Source organism: Lissotriton helveticus, chromosome 11 (assembly GCF_964261635.1).
Source record: "Lissotriton helveticus chromosome 11, aLisHel1.1, whole genome shotgun sequence".
NCBI classification, from domain to species: Eukaryota; Metazoa; Chordata; class Amphibia; order Caudata; family Salamandridae; genus Lissotriton; species Lissotriton helveticus.
The window spans coordinates 310,838,629-310,854,052 of NC_136072.1; the positions used below are offsets into that span (position 1 = coordinate 310,838,629).

Consider the following 15,424-nt stretch of genomic DNA (forward strand, 5'->3'; position numbering starts at 1 on the left):
AAACCAGCATTTGTAATGCAATAGGTCTTGCATTTGCGTGAGTTTGAACTATTGGCATTATGCTGACATTGCCTTTTATTCATGTATTTTAAAACCTGCAAGCGGTAGGTAAACACCCACTTTGTACTTGTACTTATAGTCCTTGCTTACGAGAAGGAAGGCTGGCAGTAAAAGAGGTGCAGTTAATGCCAGCCTTGCTTTTGCGTAAGCAACAACTATAAGTGCATCTTTACGCTGTAGGTTTTCAAAACACAAATAAAAAGCATTGTACTTTATAATGTCAATAGCTTAAACTTTCGCAAATGTGAGACCTATTGCAATGTAAGTTATTGTTTCTATAATCTATTTCGGCCTTATAATTAGCTCTTAATGTCATGAATATTAGCCAGATAAGGAAGAGATAGAAATAGACTCCTATAGTCCGTTGTCTCTGATTAATGTTGTTGTCAAGATTTATGCGAAATTGTTGGCGAATCGTCTGCAGCCAATGTTGCCTATGATTGTGCTCCCTGATCAATTGGGTTTTATTCCAGGGAGGTCGACGTCTCACAATTTGCGTATGTTGTTCTCAGTTATACATTATCTGCATCCGAGTGTTCAGGCAGCGGCAATATTTTTCTTCGCTACTAAGGCGTTTGACTCCTTGGAGTGGCCTTACTTGTTCTTGGTATTGCAGCGCATGGGGCTCAGCCCTTTTATTTATAAAGAGAACAAAGTTGCTATATGAGGCTCCTAAAACCCGTGTCAGAGTGAATGGCATGGCGTCGGACTCTTTAAAAATCTCGAGGGGTACAAGGCCGGGATGTCCGCTTTCGCCGTTATTATTTATACTTCAACAAGAAGAGAGGTAGGGAGAGTAGTATGACACTCTTATTCCCCGGTTATTCATCAATAAACAAAACAAGAGTGTCTTAAGGAGTAGGCTTGACCACAGTAGGGAGCAACAAACTTAAGGTACAGGAACGACCTCACTGGGACGTTAAAGAAAGCCCTCACTCACCACCTAGTGATGACATGCTTCATCATCGGGCTCCACCAAAGAGACAGTGTCTCTTTGGTGTGCTACAACGCCAGATCTACTGCGTAGCGGGATAATGAGTTCAGGACGTGTTGTGCAAAGATAAACTAATGAGTGGTGAGGGTATTAAAATAGTCAGTAGTGTATCAAAAAGTAATTTTTATTCTATGATCACTAAAGACAGTATTTAAAATTTTATGTGTATGGAAGCAGTCCACATTAAGTTGAGTGGTAGATTCCTATGTATCAGTCGACATGTTTCTTGCCATAGAAACGGTGTAATTTTACCCAGCAATTCTTCAGGACTATAAGTGTTCTATACCCTGGCGGTATGGACGCGCTAAGGCCCACCCTTACCTAGGGGCGTGAAAGTGAAAATGAACAAAAAAGTGATAAAGTGCAAAAAATTAGGAAGAATAAATGTCTTCCTAATAATTCCTGGTTTAGGAGGCTTCAACTTTGCGGTTTCTGCACCTGGAATGGAAAAGGGGGACATAGACATACATATAGGACAGAACAGACATTTAGTACTGATACTGGTTGCTACTGTAGGTCTATGGTGCTCCATTTAGTGGCATAGAGACGAATGTGGTTGAATAGCGCTATTGTTATCACCACCTTTTGTCCCTGGGTTCATAGCTGCTAATACGTGGTAAGTGCTGTGCACTATATGTGATATGAGCTAAGTGTGACTGAGGATTTTAAAAGCAAGAAGTAAATCTTCAGATTAGCGATCAAGTTAACGGTCAGAGTTCGATCGCAAAAAGTAAATTAAAATGTCTCACTTTTCTGGTATTTAAATAAATCACCATGGGTCTCAGGAGGGGGGTGGGAGCGTATTCGGCACACCCTGCTCCGTGTCGGAACCAAGGGATAGAGAAAACATGACATAACTGTAAATACAAGCAGTCAGTAGCAGGATCGGTACTTAGCTTAGCGGTCTTGTTCACATGGATTGGAAGGATTTACTCACGCCCTTGACGCTTGGCACCCTCAGTCTACCTGCATAGCCCTCGGACTGGACCCTGAAGATGTTGGCGCGGGGTCCGGAAGCCGTTTATGTAAGTAAAGCGGCGTTTGCTTCCGGGTGGGCGTGGCCTGGAACAGTGCCTCGTCATCGGACTGTCGCAGCCAATCGGAATGCCCGGAGGTTAGTGACGTTATGGTCACATGAGCGGGACTCTATGGAAGTTGGTTGCTAGGTGACAAGAGGTAAACGAGATAATCGCGCTTCATAACGCAGACAGAAATTACTCGCATAGAACCTCAGGAGATGGATTCGGGTGGTATATTGATACAGCGCGGTTATATTAATGGCTCAAAAGAGTCTGACTTGGTCAGTACTCCAAAAGAGCTCGTAGCTGATGCTGGGTGACAGTTTACATGCCTGGAACTATTACAGGACGGCTGATAAATAGTTATATGGACATGGAGACAATAAGTGAGTAATTTCTGTCTGCGTTATGAAGCGCGATTATCTCGTTTACCTCTGGTCACCTAGCAACCAACTTCCATAGAGTCCCGCTCATGTGACCATAACGTCACTAACCTCCGGGCATTCCGATTGGCTGGCAAAACTTTGACTGTTTTTAAATATTTTCATTGTATGACCACATTATGTGGTTTTTTAACTATATGGATGTCATAGAATTTTTTTTAGATTGTAACCCAAGTGGGAGGGTAATAATAAATCCTATGTTTTTTAACATGACTAAAATTGTTTGAGTACTATATTCAGTTGTGTGTTTCATTGTAACAAGTTGTAGCCAAGCAATTCAACTCTGCCTAGTGTTTGATAGTTGTAATCCATATGAAGATATAGAGATTCATCTCTGCGAAACTAGACCTTGTCCATAAATATCTATTGGGCTATTTCAAACCCGCCAATCTAAAGAGTCAGGGATACGTTACTTTTTCTGTTGTCAAGATCCCCCTCCCTGCTATAAACCATAGGGGAACCTCCTATTTGTTTAATACAAGGACCACACCCAACCAGAATTTAATTGTAACCAGTGAACTGATTTATTCACAGGGATTCATAATCCTCCTTGCCCTTCTTTTGGAGCCTTGGCACACCCATAAGAATAATGGTGTATGGGGTACATTCGGGGGGATATGAGGCTATCTCTTTTTAGATTGATCATCATGCCTACTCTTTTTCCTCCCAGGGTCCAAACCACTTTTATCCCTTACTGGTTCCATGGAGAGAATTGGAATTACAGGGGGGATAAGTGCTTTACTTGTTTTTTGGTTATGTTGTCCCTTTGCATCTAGCTCCCCACCCCACTCCACACCAATTCATTATTAGTCACATCCATTCTGGTGTCCGATGATGTAGGCACCGGATTTCCATTTCCCCATCCTATTCTTTCACTTATGATGTTATTGAAGGCCGAGAGTTGCAAAGACATAACATCTAATCTTAACAAAAGGTGGGCAACTTCCAGCTTAATTAGCTCTCCTTTACAGCCATAAGCTGGCCCGGGCATGCTTTTGTGCGTCCTGCACTGCAGGAAGGGCAACGTGCTTTTCAGGGTGTGCGACTGACGTGTTGCAGGTTGGTAGTTAGGGTCCTCAGGGGTGCTGTGATCTCCTCTGTGCAGCCCCCACTCAAAATGTCACCAAATGTGTCCCACTCTGTGGGAAATTCAAGGCATTTTTTTTAGTGCATGCTCACTGTGGACCCTGCCCCCTCAGGATGACTGTTAGCAAGTGTGCTTCTTTACTTGTTGCAGGCCAGTAGTTGGAGTCCTGGGGAGTGCTGTGATCTCCTCTGTGTAGCCCCCACTAAGAGTTACCAAATAGTCATTTGTGAACTCCTTTGAAGTTGTCCTGCGCAAGGTTGATGTTCCAGACTTCATCTGCATGAATATCTGATATTGTTCTCCTTTCTCAAAAGGAGCAAGTACCCGCTTGCTAATTGACTTAGGCTACTGTTTATTAAACACAAATATAACCTGAACATTGCGAAGTCGATAAAAAATGTGAAAGCCAAACCGCATAATGGGTGTAATAAATTGTCTGTGCCAAAGATTTTCTGCCACTTTCACTTAGCGAACACACCTGGACTGAAGTGGCTGTTTTACTTTTTGATAAGTTTTGCAAGCATGTTGTTCTCGTGCAGTTGAGGTTAATAGAGCCAGTCATTGAGAAGAGTGACTTGTGTTTCCCCAAATCTAGTGAGATATTTGGTAGATCCATAGTGTCCTGCCTGTCACTGAACTGAATTTGGTATTAGAAGCATTGTCTAAAGGGGTACTAAATAAGGTGTTGATTAACGTCCATTTATTTTCAAAGAGCTTTCCTTTGTCTCCTGGATAATAACTGAAGATTGTACTAGTAGTATAGGTGTCCTAAAGACGTATTCTTGGAAAGATGCACTGAAGTTAGTATTTTTCTGAATGTCAGATCAGTGGTGCTAATTATGGGTGGGGGCTATCTTCTGGCTGCTGGTATTTAAGGGGGTGGGCTTTTTGTTTTTGCTGGTCAAGTGGAGAAATGTTTTCAATAGTCTCTTGCTTTTTTGCAGCTTGTCCCACCAATTGGAATGTTGAACAACCCGATGAATGCCGTCACTACCAAATTTGTCAGAACCTCTACAAATAAGATGAAGTGTCCTGTATTTGTTGTCAGGGTGAGTATACAATATGGTTTGGTGCTAGATCACCTCAAAATTTTGTAAATCGGCCAAACATCTGAAAGAAACAGGTTAGTATTAGATTCCTTACCTTAGAATATCCCCAGGCGTCAGTCTGGATCCGGAAACTTTTGCGTAGCAGTACCCCTGCGCGTCGGTAGGCGTCGTCTGCAGGCGTCCCCTGCGGCTCCGCGTCGTCGGCGTCGTGCGCCGTGATGACGTCGCTGGAGTATATAGACGCCGCCTCCGCGCGCTGACGTCAGTTCTTCTTTTTTCCGCGCCAGTTAGCGCAGATCCGAAGAGCAGTACTCCGGTCTTTTGACCAAGTTTTTTGTTAACTGATTGATCTTTACGGTGCCGGTAGGATGCCCGGTTTCAAGAGTTGTGACGAGTGCGACCGCATGATGTCGGTCACCGACCACCATCGACTCTGCCTCCGGTGTCTGGGCGCGGACCACGACGTGGAGTCCTGCGTCGACTGTCGGGCCTTGACTGGAAAAGCTAGGCGGGAGCGGTCCCGCAAGCTTCTCGAACTCCGGTTGTCGGCCCCGCGTCGAGAGCGGTCCCGGTCCGGTCGGAGGTCGAGGGAGCGGTCGAGGGAGCGGTCGCGGAGCCGCCATGGGCGCTCCGGGAGTCGCCACCATTCCTCCGGCTCGTCAGGTAAGCACAAGAAGTCGGGGCGTCGCCATCGCACCCCCGACTCCCCCCGACGCCCGCGTGCTGCGGCCGGGGGCTCGGGTGACCCCACCCCCGCGGTCCCGCATGGGTCGCCGACGCCGTCTGCCCCACACCTGTCGGTCCCTGGGGAAGGCGCGTCGCGTGAGGAGATCGAGGCCTTCCTCATTGCTATGAGGGCGAGGTCTTCTCCGGCGGGGCCTTCGGCGCCTGCGGGCCCGTCGGTCCCGTCTGGGGGCCCGAGCGGTTCGGGTGCTCCTGCCCCGGCGCCGCCGGTGGCTCCGGCCCCGGCGCCGCTGGTTCCCTCTGGTTCGTCGCCGGCTGGTCTCCCGGCCTCTCCGGCGTCGGTTCCTGTGGGCCAGCCCAGGGTACCGCCCCCGCGTGGTGCAGCGACTCCGCCGTCGGCTCCGGCCGGCGTCGGGTCCCCGGCACCGACGCCGCGCGGCGCCACCCCCCTTTCCTCCCCGACTCCGGACTCGGAGCCGGACCGGCGTCGGCCGACGCCGGACCCGACGCCGATGGGGCCTGTTGACCCCGATGTCTATATCGTCGACCCAGAATATGGGTATGACGAGGAGGAGTATGGTGAGGGTTGGGAGGGGTCTGAGGACCCTCTATCCCGTGCCTGCCAGTACGATGTGGACTGGGTAGGTGATCTGGGTGATGCCAGTGGCCTGGACGAGTCGCCCAACCCTGGGTTTGTCTCTCCGTCCCCTGTGGCGTCCGAGGCGGGTGCTGCCTATTCGGTGGTCCTGATGAGGGCTGCCAAGGCCTTACACCTTGAGCTCCCCGTCGCGAAGGTCAAACCGAATATCCTGACGGAAGTTTTTAAACCGCAGTCATGCCCCCAGGAGCCTCTGCTGCCGTTTAATGAGGCCCTGACGGATGTCCTTCTGGGCACCTGGTCCAGGCCCGCCTCTGGTGCGCCGGTTGACCGGAACGTTGCCAGGCGTCACCGTCCCTGCGCGGACGACCCTGCCTTCCTGTCCACCCATCCCTCCCCGGAGAGTCTGGTGATCCAGGCCTCCACTTCGCAGTCCGCATTTCCGTCGGCTCCGCCCGACCGGGAATCAAAGAGGTACGACCAATTCGGAAAGAAAGTGTTTTCCTCTTTGAGTGCTGGACTGCGGTCTTGTAACACCGCGTGCCTCTTGGGCCGCTACACCCACTCCCTGTGGGATACGGTCGAGGAGTGTTTGCCGCAATGCCCCCAGGAAGTGCGGGACAAGCTCACCCGGGCCTTTGTTGAAGGCCGGGATGCGGCGCGGTACTCGATCCGTTGTGGTCTGGACACCACGGACTCCCTGGGACGGGCCATGTCCACTACGGTGGCGATTCGTCGCCATGCCTGGCTGAGATCTGCCAACTTCTCACCAGACGTCCAAAATACGCTTATGGACATGCCATTTGATGGCAGTCGCCTATTTGGTGACAAAGCGGACCACGCGCTGGAGCGCTTCAAGGACTCCAGGGTCACGGCCAAGTCCTTGGGTCTCTCGACCCAGACCCAGCGCCAGCAGACGGGTTCGTTTCGGCCCTTTCGTGGCCAAGGGAGAGGAGGTCCCACACGTGCTGCCAGCCACGCGGCGCAGAGCGCTCCCCAGCGCGGTGGCGCCCGTGGTTTCCGCCGTGGTGGCGGTAGAGGCCAGCGTCGTGGTCAGTCCACGCCTCCCTCCGCTGCGGCATCCAAGCCTTCCTAGTCCGAGCTTTCGGGCTCACGTGACGCCAGTGGGTGGCAGGGTTCGCCATCACCACTCCCGCTGGCGCGCGATAACATCGGACAGGTGGGTGCTGCAGCTTGTCCGAAGGGGCTATGCCCTCCCCTTCGAGTCCACTCCTCCAGCCATGCCACCGCAGAACCACCGTGTGTCGGGGGACCACTTGACACTTCTGCAGGAGGAAGTTGCGGCCCTCTTGGCCAAGGGGGCCATCGAGCGCGTTCCTGGGCCAGAAGTAGGGTGTGGTTGCTACTCCCACTACTTTCTGGTACCCAAGAAGGACAAGGGAGGCCTGCGTCCTATCTTGGATCTACGGAACGTCAACGGCTTCCTCCGGAAGGAGAAGTTCAAGATGTTGACTTTGGCTCAGGTCTTGGCTGCTCTAGACCCACAAGACTGGATGGTAGCGTTGGACTTGCAGGATGCGTACTTTCACATCCCCGTCCTGCCGGCCCACCGGCGTTACCTGCGGTTCACGGTAGGCCACGAGCATTTTCAGTTTATCGTGCTCCCATTCGGCCTTACCAGCGCCCCACGGGTGTTCACGAAAGTGATGGCGGTGGTCGCAGCTCATCTGCGCCGGTTAGGGGTTTCAGTCTTCCCCTACCTCGACGACTGGCTGTTGAAGGCGGGCTCGCCCCAGACAGTCGTCCACCACCTTCAGATGACGGCAGACCTCCTGCACGAGTTGGGGTTTTCCATCAATGTGCCGAAATCACACCTGTGTCCCTCTCAAAAGCTCCTTTTCATCGGAGCGGTTCTCGACTCGGCGCAGTTTCGGGTTTATCCCCCGGAACGGCGGGTCCGGGATATTCAGGCTCTGATTCCCATCTTTCAGCCGTTATCCCGGGTTTCGGTCAGGTTGACGCTGCGGCTTCTGGGGCTGATGGCCTCCTGCATCCTTCTGGTGCATCACGCCAGATGGCGGATGCGGGCTCTGCAGTGGGACCTGAAGTTTCAGTGGGCCCAGCATCAGGGCAACCTATCCGACCATGTCCTGATCTCGGAGGGCACTGCGAGACAGTTGCAGTGGTGGCTTACAGACCGCGATTGGGTCAGGGGCAGATCCCTCTCCCTTCCCCAGCCGGAGCACGTGGTTGTGACGGACGCGTCCCTCCAAGGCTGGGGTGGCCACTTGGGAGAGGCGGAGATCAGAGGCCTCTGGTCTCCGGCGGAGTCCCGGCTCCATATCAACATGTTGGAGCTGCGGGCGATTCGCCTGGCACTGAAGGCATTCCTCCCCTTTGTCAACGGGAGTGTAGTGCAGGTGTTCACGGACAACACCACCGCCATGTGGTACTGCAACAAACAGGGCGGTGTGGGGTCGTGGACCCTTTGCCAAGAGGCTCTGCGCCTCTGGCAATGGCTGGAACGTCAGGGCGTGACTCTGACGGTTCAACACCTGGCAGGTTCTCTGAACGCCAGGGCGGACGAACTCAGCCGTCGGTGCTCGGTGGATCACGAATGGCGTCTGAACTCGGATGTGGCGAGAGGCCTCTTTCAGCAATGGGGAGAGCCTTGGTTAGATCTATTCGCCACAGAAGAGAACGCGCAATGTCATCAGTTCTGCGCGTTGGAGTTTCCAAGACGGCACTCGCTCGGCGACGCCTTTCGGCGCGAGTGGAGTTGCGGTCTGTTGTACGCCTTTCCGCCTATACCACTTCTGCCCAGAGTGCTGAAGAAGATCAGGCGCGACCGGGCCCAAGTTATCCTTGTGGCTCCGGACTGGGCTCGAAGGTACTGGTATCCCGAGCTACTCAGCATGACAGTCGGTCCCTCGATCCGCCTGCCCCTTCAGGAGGACCTTCTGTCGCAGCAGCAGGGGACGGTCCTCCACCCGAACCTGTCCAGTCTCCACCTCCATGCGTGGAGATTGAGCGGCGACAGTTGAGGCCATTTGACTTGCCTCCTGAAGTCTGTGATGTCATTCTGGCAGCCAGGCGTCCCTCCACAAAGTCGGTATACGCCTGCCGGTGGAACAGATTTGTGGCATGGTGCACAGCGAAGGCTGTGGATCCCCTTTCTGCCCCTCTATCTGAGGTTCTCCTCTTCCTCCTTTCCCTTGCCCAGCAGGGCTCTGCTCTGGGCACTATCAAGGGCTATCTTTCTGCCCTTTCCGCCTTCTTGAGGCTACCTGATCAGCCATCTTTGTTCAAGTCCCCTATTGTGTTAAGATTCTTAAAGGGCATCACGCACATGTATCCTCCAGCTCCGTTCGTGATGCCTCAGTGGGACTTGAACCTGGTTTTGACTTTCCTGATGTGCGCTCCCTTTGAGCCCCTTCATTCCTGTCCTCTCCGTCTTCTCACCTTAAAGACGGCCTTCCTGGTAGCCATCACCTCTGCCAGGAGAGTGAGTGAGCTCCAGGCTCTTTCTATTCAACCTCCTTTCTTGTCTGTTCATCCTGATAAGGTGGTTCTTCGGACTAGACCTTCTTTCCTGCCCAAGGTAGTCTCTGCTTTTCACATTGGGCAGTCCATCACCTTGCCCTCCTTCTTCCCGCCTCCGCATCCTTCAAAGGATGAAGAGCGGCTCCATCGTCTGGACCCAAAACGTGCGCTTTCATTCTATATGGATCGCACACGCCAGTTCCGGGTGGATGACCAACTGTTTGTTGGCTACGTGGGTGAGAAGAAGGGAAGGGCGGTACAGAAACGGACCATCTCTCGGTGGGTCGTCCTGTGCATCAAAGCATGCTACTCTTTGGCTCGGAAGGAGCCTCCTGTTGGGCTGAGGGCCCATTCCACTCGGGCCACGGCGGCTACTACTGCCCTGGGCCGGGGAGTCCCTTTGCAGGACATTTGCCAGGCGGCCACGTGGGCCTCGCTGCACACCTTTGCGAGGCACTACTGCCTGGACAGTCAAGTCCGGAGGGATGGCTTCTTTGGCCGTTCGGTCCTCCAGGACTTTCTGGTGTAGGTTGTATTGGTTCGCAGACCCACCACCGGGGTTGGTATTGCTGGGGTATCTATTCTAAGGTAAGGAATCTAATACTAACCTGTTTCTTTCAGATGAACAAGTTACTTACCTTCGGTAACGATATATCTGTAAGAAACAGTAGTTAGTATTAGATTCCTTACCGCCCCGCCCATCCTCCCCGTTCTGCGAACTGATACCTAGGGTTAGGGACATCCCTTTCAGGGCCCTAGTTTCAAATGGCACCAGTGTTGGTTCTCACATGGCTCTGCGTGTTCTGGCGCGGAAAAGCTGTGTGCAAAGAACTGACGTCAGCGCGCGGAGGCGGCGTCTATATACTCCAGCGACGTCATCACGGCGCACGACGCCGACGACGCGGAGCCGCAGGGGACGCCTGCAGACGACGCCTACCGACGCGCAGGGGTACTGCTACGCAAAAGTTTCCGGATCCAGACTGACGCCTGGGGATATTCTAAGGTAAGGAATCTAATACTAACTACTGTTTCTTACAGATATATCGTTACCGAAGGTAAGTAACTTGTTCATATGGCTGGTCACTTAAATGCAAGCAATCTAGACCTCATAACTCTGAACAAATAACCACTGACTTTTTTTTACTTCCACTCTTATGTGTTCCTCCACCCAAAGAGGGACAACGGGCACATGTAACATAGGATTCCTTTGAAAGTAACTAAAAGGCAGAGTGAGAGAATGTCAGTTTTGATTTATTATAAAGGGTCAGCACAGTGTGGCTTTATTATTGATGGCATCAGCTGGAAAGAATGTTCTGAATGTTGGTCTTTCAGACTACCACTAATGTTTCTCTTATTATGTTTCACCAAACCTCGATAAAGCAATTGGGTTTGAGAGCCTTCATTTTACATTGTGGAGAATGTGAAAGAATTAAAATATTTGATCTTTTAACATCCTTCTTTTTTTTTTTTTTAAGTACTGCCACTGGTTTTAATACTTCCACTGATTGGCCAAGCAAGATGTTCATAAAAATCCCCGCTCACGAATTAGTCTAAAGCAGGGCACACTCCATAGCTCCAGCCATTTAAATCATTCAGTGCAAAGGTCAAGTCGCAGGCAATCTTGGTCAATGTTTTGGCACCCTCTGCATAAATGGTGGTTAAACAACAAAACAGCATATTAACGCTACTCCTAGTTGTCAAGTGACCCCATATTATGCGACCGAATTCAGCTAGCTGCGCATTGCAAGCCCATATTTACTCCTGTATTGGAGCTTTCATAGATTCACATGCTTGAAGCAATCCCTATCGAGATGGGAGTCTCACGGTACCTTAGCAATGCAATAATAAGTATAGACTAGAAAAAGCCCTAGGTCCTTTAGTTTAGTAACCAATCAGTCATTTTTAAAAATGAGACCAAACTTAAGTCTTAACCAGTCAGACTATTCCACCCTCAAGACCACTCTTGTGAGAAGCTCCAGTCACTTAGATTTTAGAGCAAAAGTGTATAAATGCAAACACCCACTGAGAGTGAGAGAGAAAGGTGAGCACCCAGGGGATGAGGGTGGGTTGCGTGATATTCTATGAAAGATTCCCATACTGGGTAAATACATATAAGCAACATAATGTTTTACTGCAGTCTTAAAACTCTCATAGATTAACATGCTTGAATCAATTTCTGGGTGGGACACACTGGCAAAAAACGCCATAGAAGTAGACCAAGTTCTTGTAGAACGATCACGCACCATTGTGCCCAGTAGTTTGCCAGCTTTCTGGTGACAGAATTGAATGGTGTTGGATATCCATCTAGAGATGCTTTGCGAGAGGAGATCCTTTTGTTGGAGCGCTGTACACTACAAATAGTTGAGTGGATTTGCGAAGACTCCCATCTCGACAATTGGGATTTAAGCATGTTAATCTATGAAAGAATCCAATACTGGAGAGCTACAGTTACATGTCGGTAATTACATTTTTTGCACCGTGAATCTTTCCGGATTCACTATGCTGTGCATTATTCTGCGGTTTAGTGGTTGGGTCCGGAATCGTAGTCTTTTTTCATTTTTTTTTTCCGTAGCCCAGGTGGGCGCGACGTCCCACCTTTTGGTGTCCTTCCTGTGACGTCGGCACGCTTCCTGCGAAAGCTCCCACCTTTGGGCGCCATCTTCAGATTCTTTTTTCTGCCGTTATTTATTTATTTATATCATTTAAAGAGTTTTATATAGCGCTGGCTAGACCCGAAGGTATCAGAGCGCTTTACATGAGAATCAAGAATGTAACAGAACAAATTGAACAAATTACACAGTACATCAAAAAATAAGCAATACAATTAGGATGGGAGAGAAAGGACAGAGAAGTAGTGGAGGGGGCAGGGGAGGTGAGGTGAGAAAGGGAGGATAATGGAAGAGAAAATAAGGAGAGCCGAAAAAAAAGCCTGTCTACAGACCGACTGTGAGAAAGAGAGGATAAGGGAAGAGACAGCCGTAGAGACAAAAGGAAGTCTGTCTAAAGACCGACTGGGTAGGTGACGACCAAGGAGGGAATCCATGGCCCATCTCCCCTATAGCTAAACAAGGTAGCTCCATCGGGCGTTAGACAAAATAGTTCCGTCTCAAGTGTCGAGGGAAGAGGTTCACTCAGAAACAGGGTGGGGACAAGGGGCAGTGGCAAGTGATGGCTGAGGACAGAAGCTGGAAAGAGTAGGAGCGGAGAGAGGAGATGGTAAGGGAAGAGAGGGGGAAGATAAGGTCAGGAGAGACGCGGGAGCGTTTGCCCGAAGTCCGTCTAGGTAGGTGATAGTTCTCCGGGTAAATGTCCTGAATGGAGTGCAGGATCCAGGTTGGATGACGGCTAAGATCCAGTTCAGATCGATGACCAGTTTTATGATTGACCAGGGTTCGCAGTACATCGTGATGAGGTAAACTGTGGCGGCCATCTTGTGGATCGTCACCGAGAGGTTCCAGAGTTTTGGGGAGAAAAGAAGAAGATAAAGACTGAAATCTACCGAAAAGGATTGGATAATACATCAAGAAAAGAAGACCACTGAGCCGGGACGACGACGAAGAAGGAGGAGAACACCGAAAACTTCGACGTCCAATGGAGAATGCGCACACAGGGGGCCCCCTGAGTGCAGGAATGGACAAAACACCTTTTAAATTCTGCCGCAATTGCCACCACAAGTACGCACAGAAGGGCCAGCATCCGGTTTGCAACCTCTGCCTACCGGCCGACCACGAGAGCAAGGATTGCAACGCCTGTTCCGTCTTTACCCCGAAGACGCTCAGCGTGAAAGAAAGACAGAGGAGAGCCAACTACAACATGCAAGGCCAAGTCAACCTCCATCGCTTCGGGACTTGGGCCGCCCCAGTGAGGAAGAGGACAACATCGCTGAGGGACCAGATGACTACATGGTCGTAGAGACAGAAAAGAAAACATCAAAGGAGGTAGGAGAAACGTCGACCCCGAAGACCCTGACAGACTCTCGGAAGTCAGAGTCTGACTCTCGAAAAGGAGTCTAAGTCCTCGAAAGGAGCACTGGTGCCGAAAATTTCGACAACCGCAGCTGCATCCAAGAACAAACAGCCCAGCGGATCCTTCTAAAAGGACTCCCAGTTGGCGAAAACACAAGAAAAGCCTAGGTTGTCGAAGAACGTCCCCGAAAAGGCGTGGTCGACACCGAAAGAAAAGGACCCGAAGGCGACTTCGACTTCGAAGAGCTCGTCCGAAACATTCGACGCCGAACAGGCTGCCGAGATGGACAGAAAGAAGAGAAGGCTCGAGGCCGAAATGGACAACATCCTGCAAAAGAAAAGAATTCGACGAGCGGATGAAAAGGTTCACCATCCCGTCGAAGCAGACGACTATCGTCGAGGTCGAGGACGAAGAGGAGTTAGACGCCGAAGAGCCGCCGAAAACTCCGGAGCCCCAAGAACACCAAGAGGAAGAGGGCCTATACTACTACGAGGAAGGTGACGAAGACCAACACACAAGTTTGGGCTCGGCATCCTCGGTGGCGCAGGACCTGGATTAGCTGGACCTCGACGCCGAAAGCACGGAAGACGCCATGGAAACGTACCCTTTGAGGCCTTCACATGACATTGGCATCTACAATATGGTCATCCGGAACGCGGCAACCGCATATGGAGTGAAGCTGGAAGAAGAAAAACCAAAAGCCTGCTTCCTCTTAGAGACACTGCTTCCCACTCAAACTAGGAGTCAATTCCTCCCCATGCTACCAAGTGTCCTGGACCAGAGGAGGGAAGCATTCAAGGAAGCCAGCAAGCTGCAGGTCTGTCACACCTTGGCCAGAGAAAAAGTACAAACACTCCTCTAAAGATCATCCATAAATCCAAGGATCCGTCACGGCTGACTCCATCATTGCAGCGACAGCCAGGAAAAGGGCCAATGTTCCCACAAACTCAGGCCCACCACCAGACAAGGAAAGTAAGAGGATAGACCTCACTGGAAGAAAGATAGAGAGGAATGCAGCAGTCTACTGGCGCATTGCCAACTCCAATGCCCTACTCAACAGGCATACGTACCAGCATTGGGAGGAGGTCGGGCAGCTACTCAAAACACCTCCCTGAGCAATTCCAACAGAAAGCAACACACCTGGTGGAGGAAGGCAAGAACATGGCAAACTCATGCTTGAAATCAGCCCTGGACGCAGCAGACATATCCAGCAGACTCATGATGATTGGGGTCACAGAGAGAAGGCATGCCTGGCTAAGGATCACGGGTTTCAAGCCGGAAGTCCAGAATAATATTCTGAACACCCCCTTCAATGGAGAAACCCTGTTCGGAGCGCCAGTGGATGAAAAACTGACGTAACTCAAAAAGGAAAAAAACTGCAAGGTCCAAGGGGGCCTTACAATTCAGAGGAATGAGAAGGGGCACCACGACACGGAGACCAAACGGAAGGGGGAGGAATCCAGCCGGGAACGTCACATCAGACATTCCAGCAGGGCTACCAGGGTAACAACCAAGCGCAGCAGGGTCAGCAGCAGCAAACCTGGCAATTACCAGCCCAGGGGCCAGTCCTTTCGCGGGAGGTCGAATGGACGAGGACAAACAAGAAGAGGGGGCCTGCAACCCACCTCAAAGTGACTCCACTCCACCAAATTTGCCCACCCACACACCACCTATAGGGGAGAGGCATAACAAAGTAAGCAAAAAAGTTTTACACAGTCGAATCAGGAATCAACAAACATGTAACACCAGTAGGAGGCAGACTAAAACACTTCTTCCAGGAGTGGAAGAAAATAACAGACAAATGGATACTGAACATCATACAGTTTGGATACTGCATAGAACTGGAAAAGAAGCCTCCAAACAGAAAACCAAAAAGAAAGGCGCGCTCAGCAAAAGAACTTGCACTACTCCTACAGGAAGCACAAGAACTCCTCCACAAGGAGGCAATAGAGACAGTACCATTCAAAGAAAGAAACAAGGGGGTGTACTCAAACTACTTCCTCGTACCAAAGGTGGACGA

At 50.7% G+C, this 15,424-nt stretch overlaps 1 protein-coding gene across 1 annotated transcript in view; it reads left to right on the forward strand.

Moving 5' to 3' along the window:
- The window catches only part of WDR33 (WD repeat domain 33), an 833,238-nt gene that overhangs the window by 217,185 nt on the left and 600,629 nt on the right, over positions 1–15,424 (forward strand). Inside the window, exon 4 of the mRNA XM_078665596.1 lies at positions 4,548–4,652. Within this exon, the coding sequence (XP_078521722.1) occupies positions 4,548–4,652 (105 nt within the window). The remainder of the gene's footprint in view (positions 1–4,547; positions 4,653–15,424) is intronic.